The following is a 21,945-nucleotide window of genomic DNA, read 5'->3' on the forward strand; positions in this document are numbered from 1 at the left end:
ACTGAAGAATAAAAACATCTCAATAAATGAAGAAAAGGCTTTTGACAAAATTTAACACCTTCTTCTGATAAAAAAAAAAAAAACTTCTCCAGAGAGTGGGGATAGAGGGAAGCTACCTCAACATAATAAAAAACATGTTAGCTAGCTAACATCATTCTCAATGGTGAAAAATTGAAAACATTCCCAGTAAGATCAGGAACAATACAAGGATGTGGAGTTCCCGTCGTGGTGCAGTGGTTAACGAATCCGACTAGGAACCATGAGGTTGCGGGCTCGGTCCCTGCCCTTGCTCAGTGGGTTAATGATCCGGCGTTGCCGTGAGCTGTGGTGTAGGTTGCAGACGCGGCTCGGATCCCACGTTGCTGTGGCTCTGGCGTAGGCCGGTGGCTACAGCTCTGATTAGACCCCTAGCCTGGGAACCTCCATATGCTGCAGGTGTGGCCCAAGAAATAGCAACAACAACAACAACAAAAGACAAAAAAAAAAAATACAAGGATGTCCACTTTCACCACTATTATTCAACATAGTTTTGGAAGTCCTAGCCACAGCAATCAGAGAAGAAAAAGAAATAAAAGGAATCCAAATTGGAAAAGAAGTAAAACTATCACTGTGTACAGATGATATGATACTAAGAAAACCCTAAAGACAGCATGAGAAAACTGTTAGAACTTATCAATGAATTTGGCAAATTTGAAGGCTACAAAATTAATACACAGAAGCAATTGCATTTCTATATACTAACAATGAAAGATCAGAAAGAGAAATCAGAGAAACATCCCATTTACAATAACATCAAAAAGAATAAATACCTAGGAAGAAAGTTACCTAAAGCAACAAAAGACCTATATTCTGAAAACTATAAAATGTTAATGAAAGAAATCAAAGATGACACAAACAGATGAAAAAGATATGCCATGCTCTTGGATTGGAAGAATCAATATTGTCAAGATGACTATACTACCCAAGGAAATCTACAGATTAAATGCAATCCCTATCAAATTACTAAAGACATTCTTCACAGAACTAGAACAAAAAGTTTTAAAACTTGTATGGAAACACAAGAGACCCCAAATAGCCAAAGCAATATTGAAAAAAGAAACATGAAAATGCAGGAATCAAGCTTCCTAACTTTAGACAATAAATACTACAAAGCTACAGTAATCAAAACAACATGGTACTGTCACAAAAACAGAAATATAGACCAATGGAACAGGATAGAAAGCCCAGAGATAAATCCAAGTATCTATGGTCAACTAATCTATGACAAAGGAGGACAGAACATACAGTGGAAGAAACATAGCCTCTTCAATAAATGGTGCTGGGCAAACTGGAAAGCTACATGTAAAAGAATGAAAGTAGAACACTATCTAACACCACATACAAAAATAAACTCAAAATGGATTAAAGACCTAAATATAACACCAGGCACTATAAACCTCCTAGAGGAAAACATAGACAGAAGGCTCTTTGACATAAATCACAGCAACATCTTGTTTGATCCACCTCCTAGAATAATGACAATAAAGATGCAAATAAACCAATAGGACCTAATCAAACTCAAAAGCTTTGCACAGCAAAGGAATCTATTAAAAAACAGCCCACAGAATGGGAGAAAATCTTTTCCAACAATGCAACAGACAAGGGCCTAAGCTCCAAAATATACAAACAACTCATGCAACTCAACGACAAAAAACAACCCAATTGAAAAATGGGCAGAGGACCTAAACAGACATTTCTCCAAAGAAGATATATGGATGGCCAACAGACATATGAAAAAATACTCAATATCACAAATTATTAGAGAAATGCAAATCAAAACTACAATGAGGTACCTACCACCTCACACTAGTCAGAATGGCCATCATTAACAAATCAAGAAATAAAAAATTCTGGAGAGGGTGTGGACAAAATGGTTTCCTCTTCCACTGTTGGTGTAAATGTAAATTGGTACAACCACTATGGAAAACAGTATGGAGGTACCTCAGAAAACTTAGAACCACCATATGACCTGGCAATCCCACTCCTGGTCATATATCCAAACAAAACTTTCATTGAAAAAGATACATGCACCCCTATTGCAGAACTATTTGCAGTAGCCAAGACATGGAAACAACCTAAATGTCCATTGACAGATGAAAGGATTGAGAAGATAGGGTACATATACACAATGGAATACTACTCAGCCATAAAAAGAACAAAATAATGCCATTTTCAGCAACATTGATGTAGCCAGAGACTCTCAGACTAAGTGAAATAAGCCAGAAGGAGAAAGACAATCTGCAGAAGAATACTGGGGAGTTTACTGAAACTGTGAATTACAGTATGACCTCTCCCCTACAGACCCAATCCAGAATCAGCTTCTGGGCTCCATTCCCACAGGTATTCTGATTTTAGTGGGTTTGGGCTGGCTTTGAGCAATCTGCAGTTTTAATGGTACTCTGCACATGATTCTGATGCAAGCGATCCGATGAAACTCACTCTGAAGAATAATATTTGGAACATTAAAGCCACTGGCCCTTCACCAACCCCCACCGCCCCCAACACCAGGTCCTGTGTGAAGCAGCATTTGCAAGGCATCTGCACCCAGAATAAAGCAATGAATGTGAGGGCTAAAGCTGAGGATGCTGGTAGCTACTGAACCCCAGGAGAGGCCAGGGTCCCCACATCCTAAGATGAAGCTCCAGTGCCTCCACCATACCCTTCCCCTTCACCACAGCCTTCAAAAACAATCTAGGGCTGCAATAAACAGCAAAGCAGACAAGTCAACAGAGAATCTTAAGCCAAAGATGAATAGCCAAACAAAGATTACCAGATATGTGAGAAAAACCTTCTTCAACCTTGTTCCAAAAGGCTCTGGTAAAACTTTTAACTCAAAGTAAAACTTTTAACACCCCCAAAAATTGTTAAATAGCAAATAGAAGACATTGAGATAAATTTTAAATGTTAAGATATCCTTCAAAGTATGTCCAGGATTGTAGCCATTGATGAAGGAACAGGCTTTTATGAAAAAGAAGGTATTAGGAATTTTAGAGATTAAAAATACGATTAGAAAAATCATTCCGTTCATGTTAAAAATGTATATGAATGTACACAAAAGTATATATGGATTTACATTCATTAAATAAATGATTGATAGAATTGTAACAGTTCCCTCTAGAAGTGAGAGTTAGGGATGTATAGAAACTCTTATTTTACTCTATATACTTGTTTAAGTATCTTACACTGTGAATATATTCATTTTCACATATGTAATGAAAAGAACAAAATTCACTTAAAGTGATACATAATTTATCAATTACTAGTGAATATGTCCAAAGTGGTTATATAAAATATACTTTCTAATTTGGGCACCTTTGTAACCCACTTACACTTTAATTTAATTAGCAGCCAGCTCCTCCTTATTTAACTAATGATTGTAAGCAATAATCAGCTCTGACCAGCATAAATTTCTAATTTATAGCGCTCTTTCTTGACCTTTCAGCAACATTTCACACACTTGAGATGTTCTTGGAACATTATTGCCTTCTGAGATATAATTCTCCTATTTTCCTCTTCCCTCTCTGGTCATTCATGAGAATTTTTTGCCTAGCAAGCAGGCTGCCTCATGGCAATCCAGTGTCAGAGTATAGATCCACTGTTTATATGATCCTAGACTTAAAAGGCTAGATTTCCTTTGTTTACTCATTCAATACACCAGTGTGTCCAAAGCCTAGTGAGAATTTTGAATTCGTGCAGAGGGCAATAGGAAACTATTAGAGGGTGTGGGGTAAGAGAGTGAACTGATCTGATTTGTTTTAAAAGGTCTGCATGGCTGCTACATGGAGAATAGAATGAAGTGGGAGTACAAGAGCAAGCATGGAAACCAGGTGGGAGGCTGTGCATTCATGCAAGTGAGAAGTGGCTGGTTTAGTGTAAGGCTATAGTGTAACAATGGAGAGAAATATATGCCAGGGGTTAATCTGGCAGGATTTACTGATGGAGTGGATGTGGCTGGGAAGGAAGAGGACTGGAAAAGAAAGGATAGGAGTTCCTGTTGTGGCTCAGCAGATTAAGAACCTAACATAGTGTTCGTGAGGATGAGGGTACAATCCATGGCCTCGCTCATTAGGCTAAGGATCTGGCATTGCTGCAAGCTGTGGCAAAAGGTGCAGATGCAGCTCGGATCTCAGGTTGCTGCACCTGTGGCATAAACCAGCAGCTGCAGCTCTGATTTGACAACCCCTAGCCAGGGAAATTCCATACACCGCAGGTGTGGCCTTAAAAAGAAAAGGGAAAAATAAAAGATGGGGTTTGGAGTTTTTTTGGCATCAGGGTAGGCAGTTGAGAGGCAGTATAGTGACTAACAACCTAGAATCAGATCCATATTGCTGGGGCTCAAAGGCTAGCAGTTAAGACCTAGCAGCTATGCCACCTTAGGTGGTACTTATCTCTGTTTTCAGTTTCCTCACTGGAACAAGGGTGGAATAAGGGCTGGTTTGAAGTTAGTGTGAGACATATAAGGTGTTACCTAGTGGTATCATTATGTGTGGGTGCCATTTATCAAAGTGGGAAAATAGGTAAAATAAATAGATTTGGGGATGAGAGAAATAAAAACAATGCTTTTGATCTGTTAGATATGAGATGCCTTTTGGATAGCAAGGTGAAAATATCCAGGAGGCAGTTTGAAAATGGCTATTTCACATAAGGAATGGAACAGCCCTTGCCTTTCAAACTAGAAGAAAATATCCAATTACTCCATCTTATTTCTTATACTTTGATTGGCAGGAGCAGCAGGGGCCTTTCTGAAGGCTTATTCAAAGCAGTTGAAGAGAAAGGATTAACATTATTTGCTGAGAGTAAAAAAAAAAAAAAAGAATGTAGTGTTTAAAGCAATGTAGGCATTCTTTCTTTTCCTTCCAATTCCTTCCATCTTAATGAAGGTGAAGTTAACAATTGGGGAGTGAAGGGCAGACCATAGAAAGGGTGGCTTCACTGACATGGGTGGGAACTGACCATAGTGAGGGGAGTTCTTGGGATGGTGGGCTCCCTGGGGAGCAAGCTTTTTTATTTTTTAATTGTACCCAAAATTAATTGTCCACATAGTAGAATAACTACTTAAAGGAGTTCTACTGTCCCTGCCTCTACATTTGGAAAACTGTATATAAGAGTTTGAACATACAGTGAAAGTTGTAGTTAGGGCTGTTGAATCTCAAAGCATTTCTAAAAGTAACGTTTTTGTTTGATTTCAAAATAAATGTATAAAACTTGGGAAATACAGATATACACAAAAGAACATAATCTTTATATTTTGATATATATCCTTAATAGACTATTTTTTCTACATAATGCATATTTTAAATGTATTTTCACTTAATTATATATCCTGGATATTTTCCCATGTCATTACATGATATATTTATAGTTACTAAATAGCTATGTTGTATTCTAATCTATGATGAAGCATAATTTATTTACTAACTCGTGTTTTAGAATTTCCAAAGTTTTCACTTTTATTTATTTATTTATTTATCTAATTGTCTTTTCTAGGGCCGCACCTGCAGCATATGCAGGTTCCCAGCCTATACTAGAGCCACAGCAATGCCAGATCGAGTCACATCTGCAACCTACACCACAGCTCACGGCAACGCCAAATCCTTAACCCACTGAGGGAAGCCAGGGACCAAATCTGTAACCTCATGGTTCCTAGTTGGATTCGTTAACCACTGAGCCATGACGGGAACTCCCAAAATTTTCTCTTTTATAAGTAGAGTACTTTGAAAATTTGTATAGATAAATCTTTATATTCATGTGCAGTTTTTTCCTTAGGACAATTTATGCTAGAATCAAACTTGAATATTTTGAAAGCTTTTATATATGACTCATTACCCTCCAGTAAGATTGTATTGATTTATAATCTCAGGAGTGTTCACAAATACCTATTTCTCCACTTCCTAGCTAATACTGGGTATTATAGCTAAAAAAAAAAAATGCCTAGTTTAACTGATGAAAAATTGTACCCCTGCATATTTGGTTCTTTGTATTCTTTCCTTTGTGACTCAGCTGCCCACTTTTCTAATGGCATGTTACTCTTTTCCTTATTCTTTTCTGATGTTTTATTTGGAAATAATTTCAAACTTACAAAAAGTTGTAAACATAGTAATAATACAGAGAGCACCCAAATAGTCTTCCCCAGATTCATGAATTATTAGCATTTTAATCCATTTGTTTTCTCCTTTGCCCCTACCCTTGGCCCCTGGCCCCTTTCTCTCTCTCTCTCCCCTTCAAATCCACACACAAATTTTCTCACATTTGAGGGTCATTTACTTGTAACAATGACCCTTTACTTCCAAATACCTCAGCCTGTCTTTCCTCAAGACAGTGATACTTTACATAATAAATAATTAGTGTCATAAATTTACATTCAATACTTTACTCTACCATCCATATTCCAATGTTAATGGGCCTTTATAGCCTTTTCTCCCCTAGCACAAAACCCATGTAGGGTTAGCCAACTTTTATGTCTCTTTCACCTCTTTAAATTTGGAATATTTCCAGTCTGTCTTTATCTTTTTATGACATGAACATTTTTGAAGAATGTGGAACCCCTCATACTTTTTTAAATAAAAATTGTTTCATTTGGTGTCTTTCTGATGTTTCTTCTCAGTTGGATTAAGGATGTGTAATCTTAGCCAGAAAGCCGCATAAGTGAAATGAGCACTTATCAGAGCATCACATCTGAAGGCACCTGGCCATCTGGCACTTATTGGTAATATTAATTTTGATCACCTAGTCAAGGTATCAGTCAGTTTCTCCACTGAGTTACTGAGGGTTTTTGTTCCCTTTCAACTAGTAAGCTCTCTATAAGAGACATTTTAAATATACGCATATGGTCTGCTTTTCATCAACATTTATCCTATATATCTAATGATTTTTGCCTTATCCAGTCTTTATCACAGTCATTGCTAGATGATGATTTTTCCAATTCCACATCTCCCTCCCATTTATAAGCAAACCCTAGCATTCTATTTTAAAAAAGAGTCTCCCTTCTTCCCATTATTTGTTTATTTATTATTGGTATGTATTTGTGAACTCCCATATTTTCAATGGCTTATAATTTATTACTGTACTTAATTATTTTGGCACACGGATTGTCATAAGCTTAGCCAGTGGGGGCCTCTTCAAGTTTGCTCTTGTGACGTTGGAACATGATATCGTCATCTTTTATAAACACTTCCTTACTTTTTGGTTTATGAGCTGTTTCACATAATACCTATTCTGTTCCAACTTTGGAATCAGCCATGTCTCTGACTAGTCCTGGTTCCTTTGAATGGGAATGGTAGAGACCAATATCTAGGCTCTAAGTATGCTCATGCACTGCTTGATTCTAGTGATGGTTTCATGGGTTTATACATAATGTCTAATCTGTCAAATTGTATTTGCTCTATTGTATGTCAGAACAATACCTAAATAAAGCTATTTTACAAAAAGTGGATAATAAAAGAAAGCTTTTTTTTTTTTTTTTTTTTTTTTTTTGCTTTTTCGGGCCACACCTGTGGCATATGGAAGTTCCCAGGCTAGGAGTAAAATCAGAGCTGCAGCTGCCAGCCTTCACCACAGCCACAGCAACTCGGGATCCAAGCCACATCTGTGACCTACACTACAGCTCGCAGCAATGCCGTATCCTTAACCCACTGGGTGAGGCCAGGGATGGAACCACATCCTCATGGATACTGGTCAGATTCGTTTCTGCTGCACCACAATGGGAACTCCCAAAGGAAATATTTTTTAAGAAACATTTTTTACAGGAGAAAAAGTAAAACTAAAATACGGTGTTCAGGGTTAAAACTTAGGCAATAAAACTCCAAAGAAAATCAAACTATAATCATATAGTTCATGAGAATGATCATTTTAGGGAAGAGGGGGTTGGCTATGATTGAGACCAGGAATATGAAGTTTTTAGGCTAGCTGGTTAGATTTCATTTTTTTACCTGGATGATAGTTGCAAGAATTTCCTCTTTTATTATAACTTATGTAATAATTAATTATATAATTGTTTTATATAATTTTCATTGTTTTATAATTTTATATTTTATAACAAAAAAGTTTAAAAATAAATGAATGCTGTGTGTATTCATGATATAAATTATTATTTATTAAAAATGAAAGTTATTATGCAAGAGGAAAAACCCATTAATGATCTAACATATTCCTTTGTACATTTATAAACTTATTAAAATAGCTATATAGCTATTTTTAGGTATATTCATATAAGGAATTATTAAGGAGCAGTCTACACAAACTTAAACTGGAATATTAATTTTTCTTAATATTCAATCTTTTGGGATAGAACATGATGGAAGATAAATAAGAGAAAAAGTATGTATATATATGTGTGACTGGGTCACTTTACTATACAGAGGAAATTGGCACTACATTGTAAATAAACTATACTTTGTTAAAAAAATTAAAAATAAATCTTATTTTTTTGAATATTATTATGAAACCCAATCATATAGATTAAGGGAAATGTTTATTTCAGCTTTAGAATTTCCATTCTATTCTTTTAAATGATTTCTATTTCGCTGCTGAGATTTACTATCTTTTCACTAATTAGAGCAGATTTTCTTTTACATCTTTGAACAGAGTTATAATTGTGTCTTGAAAAATCCTTGTCTGTTGGAGCTCCCACTGTGGCACAGTAGGATCAACAATGTCTTGGAGCTCTGGGACATGTGTTTGATCCCCAGCCCAGCACATTGGGTTAAGGGTTTGATCCCTGGTCCAGAACAGTTGGTTAAGGATCCAGCGTTGCCACAGCTGTGGATTAGGTTGTGCTGTGGCTCAGATCTGATCTCTTGCCTAGGAGCTCCATATGCCATGGGGCAACCAAAAATGAAAAGAAAAATCCTTGTCTGCTAATTTCAATATCTGGATCATCTCAGAGTCAGTCCCTATGTTGAGCAATTTTTATTATATTCTGGACATTGTAAATGTTATATTATGGAAATTCTTGATTCTATTATATTTCTCCAAATACTGTTGTTGGTGGTGGGGGCAGGGTGGTATTCATTTAAGCAAGCAATAATTTGGTTGGCCTCAAACTTAGAAGTTCTGTCTCTAGGGTAATAGTTCAAACCTCAGTTCTTTTTATCTTTAGCTGGGCTGTTTGGAGTTTAGCAGGGCACATGTAGTTCAGGGCTCAGATAGACATATGGGCAGAGTTTAGATGCAGTATTTGGGACTCCCTCTCTCTGGCTGGCTTTTATTAAGGATTCACCCTTCACTTTCCAGCAGATGTGATTACCCCCAAATAATCTGTCCTATAATTCTTCAAATCAAAATGTGAGTTTTCCAGCAGCATTCTATCAGAATTTTGGTTCTCATGCATGGTGCAGATTGGGGCCTCTCCTCAGGTTTAAAATTATTAAAAACAAAACAAAGCAAAAACCAGACCCCATAGCTGTCACTTCATTCTAAGTGTAAACTTCTCTCCTGCTTTTGGTTACTTTCACATTAGGGTTTGTTTTTTTTTTTTTAGGGTTTTTCTTTTCTTTCCTTTTTAAGTGTTGTCTAAAGCTTAAACATTGTATATATAGAGATAGAGATATACATTCTTTTTATGGTCTCACCTGTAATATATATTTATATATCATATATATGTATATTTTTATGGTCTCACTTATGGCATACAGAAATTCCCAGGCCAGGGGTTGAATTGGAGCTGCAGCTGTGGCCTATGCCACAGCCATGGTAAGACCAGATATAAGCCACATTTATGACCTGTGCTGCAGCTGTAACCCACTGAGTGAGGCCAGAGATCAAACCTGCATTCTCACAGAGACAAGATCAGTCCTTAACCCGCTGAGCCACAATGGGAACTCTAGATATTTTATTTATATGCAAATCAATCTGATAGATTTACTGAATAATTAATTAAAGAAATAATGAGATGCTAAGATATTTTATGGATGAATACAATAATGATATAGAAAATACATAGTTGGACTTGTAGATTAGGTTATTTTTTGACAAACAAAAACCCTTTAACTATATATTTCTAATGTCAAGGAAATCTGCATATGTAGCCATAGATAAGAGGGATTTCCTGTAGTGACATAGCAGGTTACAAACCCAACTAGTATACATGAGGATGCGGGCTTGATCCCCAGCCTCGCTCAGTGGGTTAAGGGTCCTGCATTGCTGTGGCTGTGGATAAGCCAGCAGCTGAAGCTCTGATTCAGTGCCTAGCCTGGGAACTTCCATATGCTGAAGATGTGGCCATAAAAAGCAAAAAATAATAATAATGACAAAATATATATATATAAAGATAGAAAAGTAGTAAAGGAAAAACATGTTTTTAAAAAGGAAAACAAGAGTTCCCATTGTGGTTCAGCAGGTTAAGAACCAGACATAATGTCTATGAGGATGTGGGTTTGATCCCTGACCTTGCTCAGTGGGATATAGATCTGCAGTTGCCACAAGCTGCAACATAGGTCACAGATATTGTCTAGATCTGATGTGGCTGTGTCTGTAGTGTAGGCTGACAGCTGCAGCTCTGATTCAACTCCTAGCCTGGGAACTTCCATATGCCATGGGTGCGGCCCTTAGGAAAGAACAAAAAGGGAAAAAAAAGAAAACATTTATGCTTTAATTATTTTGAAATAAAATGTTTGAAACTCTTTTGTGTTGTTTTAGGAGTAAATCTCTTGAAGCCGATGAGTGTCAAAGAGAACTTAAAAAACTGAAGTTTGAATCCATTATTTCTGATTCACGGTATACATTGTAATTTTTTATTTAATATCTGTACCAATTGAATTTGAAACCATATTTTAAATAACATTTTATTTAAAATGTACTTTGCTTTTTTATTGTTTTATTTACATATACAATACCTAATTCAAGTTTATAGTATATTGAGGCTGTTCAATGATTTTGCCTCTGCCCAGATGGCAAAATTTTTAAATCACAGAACTATCCATTTACTTAGCTTTCTTATTTTTAAAATTAGTCATTTAGTTTTAAATGAGATGTTTATACATCTTCGATAAACATAAACATAGTATTTAATGCATATTGATGGGTTTTTTTCTTATTCCATTGTAGGCACACCAGATTGCTTAAAGAAAAAGAAGAATCTTTAATGACTTGTCAACAAATATATAAAACTTTACAGGAAGAACTGACTGCAAAAGAAAGACAAGAAGAAGACTTTAAAAGAAGAATTAATCTTGCAGATAATGAACTAGGGATAACCAAAACTCTTCTGAATCAGACAAGGGAAGAGGTTGCAACACTGAAAAATGAAAGGTGAAGTCAATAATAATTTCTTCCAAATATAATTTATGTTTAAGTCAGTGTTCTACATATATTTGAAAGGTAAAGGTCCTATATATTTTGTTACCAGTGAAATCACAGCATTAAAGATGTATTTCACCTGAAAGATCACCAAATCCTACCACCTCATTTTACAGGGGATTAAACTGAAGCCCAAATTGGTTAAATGACTTGCTTGACATCACATTGTTAGTTAGGGGAAGTAGAGGTGGAACCCACATTGCTTTTAGTGTTAGGTTTTTATTTAAAAGAATCAAATGATCAAAAAGATCATTCATATACTACTGAATTTCACCTTGGCCAAAAATTGGTTGGATTCTATCATTTTCCCACAGATAAACATCTATTTAAATCACTTTTTCCTTTTATTAGCTTTTTCTTTTCTCTTTATTATTTGTCAACACCTCCTACTGAGGGCTCTCCAAAAGCAAAGTTACCTTTAGTATTGAGTTAATATCAAGTATCAAGAAGCATATTCCTTCATCTACCCTAGATATTTTTGCCCAGTTAATTTGTCTTCCTTATCTGTATTTAATATCTCAATCCTGTTTTCTTTCTTTTTGTTTTCATTTGCCTGATATGTCCTTTATTCTTTCTGAGTCCTTTTGTTCTGAATTCATACTGATCTATAGCACAAATTTCAAGGGAGTTAGGGATTTTTATTAAATCTAAGAGTTTTTAATAGGAGATATTATGCCATTTACATTTATTGATATAACTACTATATTCCATAAAAACACAAGTTTCATATGGGCAAGAATTTTTGTCTTGTGTTATTCTCTACGTACAGATAGCTATTTGTTTTTTATTCTTTCTATCATATTTTTAGTTTACTTTTTATTTTACTCCTTTTATTTTCTGAGTATTTGGCTGCTTTCTTATTTAGAAGATTTATAATCTTGTTTTCATTCTTTTTAAGGGCAGCTATTTGCTTCAGAGGAGGAGTCTGGGAGTGGGGCCATGGAAGTAGATAGCAGGCAACTTAGAATTAGGTTCATTGTCTCAGAGCTTTCTCAACAACACTATGTCCTGGGTTGTAACTGTCTCTACTCCAGGCTGGTAAGAGATCTGTCTAGTTCTCAGAGAAACAAGGTTTGTCTCTGGTCCCTCCTGGGTGATTTACATATACTTCTCTTTAATTGAATAAGATGAACAATTTTAGAGCTAATTGCCATCATTTCCTCCTCACCTTGACATACCAATAACCTTTTTGCAAAAATGTGCCTTGTGGTTCTATGACTCTTCATTTCCACCCCACCTCTGCCATTTCACAATTGTGTGATTTCTAAACCTAAAGCATATTAGAAGCAACAATTTTATAAACAGGAAATTTTCAAGAACCAGGCTCACTAATAACAAGAAGGAGTGGCAGCTGAAAGATTGACCATGCATAAGAAGAAAGAAAAACTATAAGCACAAACAAAAAACTTTAAAAGCATTACAGTTTGGCCCAATATACAATAGAAACAAATAGCCCCACATACATCAATAACTTTCAGTGCCCCTATATTTATATGTGAGTTAAAAATTGATGGCCATAATGATGACCCTGACTCAGAAAGATTAAAATCAGCTATATACTCTAAATACATAAAAGGTACAAAACATACCATTTACAATGATGTCAGATTAATTAGATTTAGCTGTTTATCCAGATGAATTCTATCTCTTCCATAGCAGTCATTAAGAAGATCCTATCTTTGTTCAAGAATTTCTAGGGTTCTTTTCTGAGGATTGGATTAACTGTGCATGTTTTAGAATATTCTCAGTATGATGAATCTTTGCCCTTTGAGAATGAATTTGATTTTTAAAATAATGTCAGTAGTTACAGTGAAAGCAAGTTCAAGGGAAATGATGGGAAATCAATCTGGTAAATATCACTGGGGATTCAAAATAAAGTAAAACATTTTCCTTTTTTCTGTGCTTAATAAATTACCTCTGGCAGCAATTTTTTTTTTTTGGCTGTGCCTGTGGTATGTGGAGGTACACAGGCCAGGCATCAAACTGTTTCCACAGCAGTGACCCAGGCAGCTGCAGTGACAACACTGGATCTTTAATCTGCTGTACCACAAGAGAACTCCTCTGGCAGCAGTTTAAAGACAGCAGTTCCATGAATGTTATGAGAATTAATAACATTAGGATAAATATAGAGCTTTCTTAGGGGATTGCTTGATTTGGAATAGCACGCTATATTTTGCCATGTTTTTTTTAAAATTCAGTATGATTCTTTTTTTTAATTGTTATTTCCCCAATACAATTTTTTTTCTACTGTACAGCATGGTGACCCAATTACACATACATGTATACATTTTTTTCCCACATTATCATGCTCCATCATAAGTGTCTAGACATAGTTCCCAGTGCTACACACCAGGATCTCATTGCTAATCCATTCCAAAGGCAATAGTTTGACTCTAATATTACCTTCTAAGTGTTAAAGATAATTTCTTTAAGTTTTCAGAGAACAGTGACATCACTGGACTACTTCCCCCTCTTCTTCTCCTCTCTGCCCTCTGCTTTTTTTCTCTCATATCCTTGCCCCGTTTCTTTCTTTCCTCTCTATACTTTAGTCTATCCAAAAGCAGGCATGATACTTCTTAGTCATTTGGGGGCATCAAGTTTATCAGCATGATGTCTGTTACATAATAGAAATTAAAATGTGCTTGCAGACCAATAAGTTTATCGTATTATCATAGGATTACTCCTAGACATAAGCATTACCTTTTTTCTTTGTGTAAGGCCACTTTCAGATTTGTCTGCCATGTCTTCTGATATGTCCTCAGAATCTGGCACATGTATCCACTCAGTATATATTTGTTGAGGGAATGAATGATTTGCTTTGGGTAATTCCGTCATTTAACAATTACTTGTTGAACATTTACCATATGCCAGGCACTATCTATCCTGGGGATACAGTAGTGAACCTGAAACATCCCTGTCCTCACAAAGCTTACATTCTAACAGGAAAGACAAACAGTTTTAAAAAAAGTAGAGAACTAACCAGAATAGAGATTATGATAACAGATATAAAGTTAACTAAAGGGGGCTGTAGTAGAAATTGATAACAGGGGTACCTGATTTGGAAAGGGTGGTTGTAAAAGTAACTTCCAAAATGATACATAAAGGAAGACAAGTACAGGTCCCCATGTCAAGGGCCAAGGAATAGCTTTACAAGCAAAGAATGAGCTTGGTAAGTTCTCAGAAGTGGCATTATGGCTGGAGGCCTAGCAAGTGTGAAGGAGGTGGATGAGGGCCAAGTCACACAGGGCCTCACAGGCCTGCAGGAGCCTGGGTCTTCATTTCAGTGCCATGAAAAGAATATATTGAAGGGATTTAAGCAGAGGAGTGACATTGTAGAAAGACCATTCTGGCTGCTAGGTAGAGACGGGATTGGCAATGGGCAGTGGGGGCAAGTCAGGTCATTTACTGTTTTGATATTAATCAAAAGCTTCTGTGCATAGTTAAGCCTAAAAGACATGAAAAGAATGAAAATATTCAACTCTCAAACTCTGCCAGTTCCAACTGTGTTATTTGAATATCTGTACCCAGTGGGTGGGAGTAACTAGCCAGGGCTTACTCCCTGTTGAGCCAGAAGGAGATATAAAAGCCAGGATAGAAAGACATACTGAGGAGGTAGACGGGATTAAGATGGTAGAATAGGACTGGAGCTCAACTTCTCTCCTAAAAACAACAAAATTACAACCAAATGCTGAGCAATCTTCATCCAAATGGACCAGAAACTTTCAAAAAGATATCCTAATCCAGAAGACAAAGAGTAGGCCACATCAAGAGGTAGGAGGGGCAATTGCATGATATAGGCAACCCTATACTTGCCAGGTGGGAAGCCCTGCAGACTGGAAAGTAACTATCACAGAGACTCACCTACAGGGGTGAGCTCTGAGCCCCATATCAAGTCCCAATGCCTGGGGATCTGGCGTTGGGAGAAAGAGCCCTGGGAGCACCTGGCATTGAAGGCCAGTGGGACTTGTGCACAGGAGCTCCATGGGACTGGGGGAAATGGAGACCCCATTCTTAAAAGGCACACATGGACTTTCACGAGCACAGGGTCCCAGGGTAAAGCAAAGTCTCTACAGGAATCTGGGTCAAACCTGACTGCAGTTCTTGGAGAAGCTCCTGGGAAAAGAGGAGCTGAATGTGGTTTGTTGTGGGAGAAGGGCATTGGAAGCAAAGCTCTTGGGAATATTCATCAGTGTACATTTCTCTGGAGGTGGCCATTTTGGGGAAATCTGGCCCACTCATCAGCACTGAGAAGCCCCAGGACAAACAACAATCCAGGTGGGATCACAGCCCCACCCATCAGTAAACAGGCTACCTAAAGACCCCTCAGGTACACAGCTGCCTCTAATCTCACCCATAGATAAAGCCTCACTCACCAGAGGGATAAGAATCAGCTCCACCTAACAGTGGGCAGGCATCAGTCCCTCCCATCAGGAAGCCTACAACAAGCCCATGTACCAACTTCAGCCACAAGGGGGGCAGACACCAGAAGTAAGAGAGGCTACAACTCTATTATCTGTAAAAAGGTCACCACACCAAAAACCTATAAAAATGAAAAGGGAGAAAGAAGAGGGAGATAAGGGAGAAAGAAGAAACCACAGAAAAACAGTTAAGTGATGAGAAGATTCTCAGACTCCAGGAAAAAGACTTTAGACTGTTGATGCTGAAGATGATACAAGACATTAGAAATAAACTGCAGGCAAAGATGGATAATTTATAGGAAATATCAAGCAAAGAAATACAAGATTTAAAACAAGCAAGAAGAGATGCAAAATACAATAACTGAAATAAAAAATTCACTAGAAGCAGCCAAAAGCAAAGTACAGGAGACAGAAGAATGAATAAGCGAGGTGGAGGACAGATTAGTGGAACTTATGGATGCGGAACAGAAAAGAGAAAAAAGATTGAAAAAAAAATGAAGAGAGTCTCAGAGAAGTCTGGGACAACGTGAAATGCATCAACATCCATGTTATAGGGGTGCCAGAAGGAGAAGAGAGAGAGAAGGGGACAGAAAAAATATTCCAAGAGATAATAGCCAAAAACTTCCCTAACATGGAAAGGGAACCACTCACTCAAATCCAGAAAGTGCAACAAGTACCATGTAAAATAAACCCAAGAAGGAACACCCCAAGACACATATTAATCAAACTGACCAAAATCAAAGACAACGAGGAAAGCAGCCAGGGAAAAGAAATAAATAACATAGAAGGGAGCCTTGATAAGGTTATTGACAGATTTTTCAGCAGAAACTCTGCAGGCCAGAAGGGAGTGGCATGATATACTTAAGGTGATGAAAGGAGAAAAGCTCCAACCAAGATTACTTTACCCAGCAAGGCTCTCATTCAGATTTAAAAAAGAAATCAAAACCCTCACAGATAAGCAAAAGTTGAGAGAATTCAGCAACACTAAACCAGCCTTACAACAAATACTAAAGGAACTTCTCTAGGCAGAAAAGAAAAGGCCACAACCAGAAACAAAAATACCACAAATGACAAGGCTCACCAGTAAAGGTATATATACAGTTAAGATATGAAGTCATCCACACACAATTATGCCACCAAAATCAGAAACTGTGAGAAGAGGAGCACACAAATGCAGGACACTGGAGATGCACTTGCAATTAAGAGACCAACAATTAAAACAATCTCATATATAGAGAGACTCTTATATCAAAACCTCAGAGTAAATGCAAACCAAAAATCTACAATAAATACACAAACAAATAAGAAAAATCAACTCAAATACAACACTAAAGATAGTCATCAGACCACAAGAGGAGAGAACAAAAGAAGGGAAGAAAAAAGAGCAACGAAAACAAATCCAAAGGATTAATAAAATGGCAATAAGAACATACATATCAATAATTATCTTAAATGTTAATGGACTAAATGCCCCAACCAAAAGACATAGACTGGCTGAATGGATACAAAAGACCCATATTTTTGTTGTCTTCAAGAGACCCACTTCACTTCTAGGGACACATACAAATTGAAAGTTAGAGGATGGAAGAAAATGTTCCATGCAAATGGGAATCAAAAGAAAGCTGGAGTAGCAATACTCATATCAGACAAAATAGACTTGAAAATGAAGAATATTTTAATAGACAAGGAAGGTCACTACATAATTATCAAAGGATCAATCCAAGATGAAGACATAGCAATTGTAAATATCTACACACCCAACATAGGTTCACCATAATATATAAGGCAACTGCTAACTACCTTAAAAGGACAAATCGCCAATAACACAATAATAGTGGGGGACTTTAACACTCAATTTACAGCAATGGACAGATCATCCAGACAGAAAATCAATAAGGAAACACAATCCCTGAATGAAGCATTAGACCAGATGAACTTAATAGATATTTATAGGACATTCCATCCAAAAGCAACAGAATACACATTCTTCTCAAGTGCACCTGGAACATTCTCTAAGATTGATCACATCTTGGGCTGCAAGTCAAGCTTCATTACCTTTAAGAAAATTGAAATCATATCAAGCATCTTTTCCAACCACAATGCTATATGACTGGAAATCAACAAAAAGAAAAAAACTGCAAAAAATACAAACACTTAGAGACTAAACAACATGCTACTAAACAACCAGTGGATCACTGAAGAAATCAAAGGCGAAATTTAAAAATACCTAGAGGCAAATGACAACAAAGATCCGACAATCCAAAACCTATGGGATGCAGCAAAAGCAGTTCCAAGAAGAAAGTTTATAGCAATACAAGCCTACCTCAGGAAACAGGAAAAAGCTCAAATAAACAACCTAACATTACATCTAAAGCAGCTAGAGAGAGAAGAACAGACAAGACCTGAAGTTAGTAGAAAGAAAGAAATCATAAAGATCAGAGCAGGAATCAACAAAATAGAAATGAAAAAAACCATAGAAAAGATCAATGAAACGAAAAGGTGGTTCTTTGAAAAGATCAACAAAACTGATAAACCCTTAGCCAGACTTATCCAGAAAAAAAGAGAGAGAACTCAAATCAATAAAATTAGAAATGAAAAAGGAGAAGTAACAACGGAAATCACAGAAATACTAAGGATCATAAGAGACTGATACATGCAACTATACACCAATAAAATGGAAAACCTAGAAGAAATGGACAAATTCTTAGATAAGTACAATCTTCCCAGACTAATCCAAGATAAAATAGAAAAGATGAATGGACCAATCACAAGTACTGAAATTGAAACTGTGATTAAAAAACTTCCAACAAAGTCCAGAACCAGATGGCTTCACAGGCGAATTCTATCAAACATTTAGAGAAGAGCTAACACCTATCCTTCTGAAAGTATTCCAAAAAATCACAGAGGAAGGGACACTCCCAAACTCATTCTATGAGGCCATTATCCTGATACCAAAACCAGACAAAGATACCACAAAAAAGAAAGCTACAGGCCAATTTCACTGATGAACACAGATGCAAAAATCCTCAAGAAAATACTAGCAAACCACATCCAACAATACATTAAAAGGATTACACATCATATCAAGTGAGATTTATCCCAGGGATGCAAGCATTCTTCAGTATCCACAAATCAACCAGTGTGATTCACCACATTAACAAACTGAAGAAGAAAAACCATATGATCCTCTCAATAGATGCAGAAAAAGCCTTTGACAAAATCCAACACCCATTTCTGCTAAAAACGCTGCACAAAGTGGGCCTGGAGGGAACCTACCTCAACATAATAAAGGCCATATATGACAACCCCAGAGCTAACATCATTTTCAACAATGAAAGCCTGAAAGAATTCCCACAGAGATCAGGAACAATAAAAGGATGTCCACCCTTGTCACTACATAGTTTTGGAAGTCCTAGCCACTGCAATCAGAGAAGAAAAAGAATTAAAAGTAATCCAAATTGGAAAGGAAGAAGTAAAACAATCACTATTTGCACATGACATGATACTATACCTAGAGAATTGTAAAGATGCTACCAGGAAACTGTTAGAGCTCATCAATGAATTTGGCAAAGTCACAGGATACAAAATTAATACACAGAAATCAACTGCATTTTTATATACTGACAATGAAAGATCAGAAAGAGAAATTAGGGAAGCAATCCCGTTTACCATCACACCCAAAAGAATTAAATACCTAGGAGTAAACCTACCTAAAGAGAAAAAAAATACTTGTACTCTGAAAACTATAAGACACTGATGAAAAAAATCAAAGATGACACAAATAGATGGAAGGACATACCATGCTCTTGAATTGGAAGAATCAATATTATCAAAATGACTATAGTACCCAAGGCAATCTACAGATTCAATGCAATACCTATCAAATTACCAAGGACATTTTTCACAGAACTTGAACAAAATATTTTAAAGTTTGTGTGGAAGCACAAAAGACCCAGGATAGCCAAAGACATCCTGAAAAAGAAAAATGGAGCTGGAGGAATCAGGCTCCCAGACTTCAGACTATACCACAAAGCAACAGTCATCAAAACCGCATGGTACTGGCACAAAGACAGGAATATAGATCAGTGGAACAGGATAGAAAGCCCAGAATTAAACCCACACACCTACAGCCAACTAATCTATGACAAAGGAGGCAAGAATATACAATGGAGAAAAGACAGCCCCTCCAATAGGTGGTGCTGGGAAAACTGGACAGCCACATGTAAAAGAATGAAATTAGAACACTTCCTAACACCACACACAAAAACAAACTCAAAATGGATTAAAGATCTAGATATAAGACCAGATACTATAAAACTCATAGAAGAAAACATAGGCCAAACACTCTCTGACATAAATGACAGCAACATCTTCTCAGATCCACCTCTTAGAGTAATGACAGTAAAAGCAAAAATAAACAAATGGGACTTCATTAAACTTAAAAGTTTCTTCACAGCAAAGGAAGCCCTAAACAAAACGAAAAGACAACCCACAGAATGGGAGAAAATCTTTGCAAATGAATCGACTCACAAGGGATTAATTTCCAAAATGTATAAATACCTCCTACCACTCAATACCAAAAAAAACCACAACCCCATCAAAAGATGGGCAGAAGATCTAAACAATCAATTCTCCTAAAAAACACATGAAAAGATATTCAACATCACTGATTATTAGAGAAATGCAAATCAAAACCACTATGAGGTACCTCCTTACACCAGCCAGAATGGCCATCATCAAAAAGTCTACAAACAATAAGTGCTGGAGAGGGTGTGGAGAAAAGGAACCCTATTAAACCATTGGTGGGATTGTAAACTGGTGCAACCACTGTGGAAAACAGTACGGAGATTACTCAGAAAACTAAACATAGAACTACCATTTGATCCAGCAGTCCCACTCCTGGGCATCTATCCAGAGAAAACCATGACTCGCAAAGACACATGTACTCCCATGTTCATTGCAGCACTATTTGCAATAGTCAAGACATGGAAACACCCTAAATGTCCATCGAGAGAAGAGTAGATCAAGAAGATGTGGTACACATACACAATGGAATATTACTCAGCCGTTAAAAGGAAAGAAATAAGGCATTTTTAGCAACATGGACGGACCTGGAAATTACCATGCTACGTGAAGTCAGTCAGACAATGAAACACCAACATCAAATGCTATCACTTAACATGTGGAATCTGAAAAGGACAGACTGAACTTTTTTGCAGAACAGATACTGACTCACAGACTTTGAAAAACTTATGGTTTCCAAAGAAGACAGGTTTGGGGGTGACAGGATATGCTTGGGGTTTGGGATAGAAATGCTATAAAATTGGGTTGTGATGACCATTATACAACTATAAATGTAATAAATTTATTGAGTGATACAAAAACATCAGTGAAACATTTGGCAAATCCAAATAAATAAATTAGAAAGAATGGGGAAAAAAAGACATATTGAGGAACAAGTGGTCTTTTGGAGGCTTGGACAGTACTGTTTAAACCTGCCTTAAAACTTTGTCTGCCTTTGACATCAGGGGCAACCTGTTATCTCGCCCATTTCCAGTCTCTGTTTTGGTTCTTTGCCCTTCTCTCCTGTGATCATTTGACAGTAGACATTCCTTAAGGCTCATGCATGAACTTACTTTTCCTCTCTCCACTTTCTTTCTTTCAGTAAACTCTTAGCTGATTAAATTGCTCTTGAAGCTTTGATTTGAAGCACCAGTGGGATCTCTAAATAGAGATGTCCTTAAGCAGTTGGAGATGTGAAAGTCCTTCCAAATAAGGAACCTCAGATCAGGGAAAACTTAAAATAGAGCTGCTTGACAACACCCGCAGATATTCTGATTCATTAGGACCAGGCAGTGCCTGGGAATCTGCTACACAGCTAGATCCCAAACCACTGCCATGGTTTGGGACCTAGCAGAAACCAACCAGGCTGCAGATGTGCTCTCCAAAAGCTCCCACAGTGCTAGCGTGGGCTTTGCAAACATAAGCAGTCACCTCAACACGCTGCCTCTTCCCCACCCCTTCCAACAGCAGACCCATTGTCCATGGTTCCGTTGGGACCATGATGGAAAAAGTGAGTCTTAGAAGCTATGTAGTTTCAGAAGAGGAGAAAAAGAAAATGTGAAAAGCAAGAACTGGCCCTAGGGGGGGAAAAAAACTGGCAGAACTTCTGAATTTGGACCAGGAAAGGAGT

General features: G+C 37.0%; 1 protein-coding gene across 12 annotated transcripts in view; it reads left to right on the top strand.

The window, feature by feature from the left end:
* Positions 1-21,945, top strand: part of LEKR1 (leucine, glutamate and lysine rich 1) — a 307,061-nt gene that overhangs the window by 156,490 nt on the left and 128,626 nt on the right. For all 12 annotated transcript variants that reach the window (XR_014822590.1, XR_014822589.1, XR_014822591.1 and 9 more), the window contains 2 exons: positions 10,675-10,752; positions 11,083-11,286. Coding sequence is in view for 9 of the 12 variants with exons in the window: in XM_021069707.2 (XP_020925366.2) it covers positions 10,675-10,752; positions 11,083-11,286 (282 nt within the window). In the remaining 3 variants the exon portion in view is untranslated. The remainder of the gene's footprint in view (positions 1-10,674; positions 10,753-11,082; positions 11,287-21,945) is intronic.

The sequence above is a fragment of the Sus scrofa genome, chromosome 13 (genome assembly GCF_054392235.1).
Source record: "Sus scrofa isolate SSC_HxYL_T2T_F1_AM1 chromosome 13, Sscrofa_HxYL_maternal_Yorkshire_Landrace_v2.0, whole genome shotgun sequence".
NCBI lineage: Eukaryota > Metazoa > Chordata > Mammalia > Artiodactyla > Suidae > Sus > Sus scrofa.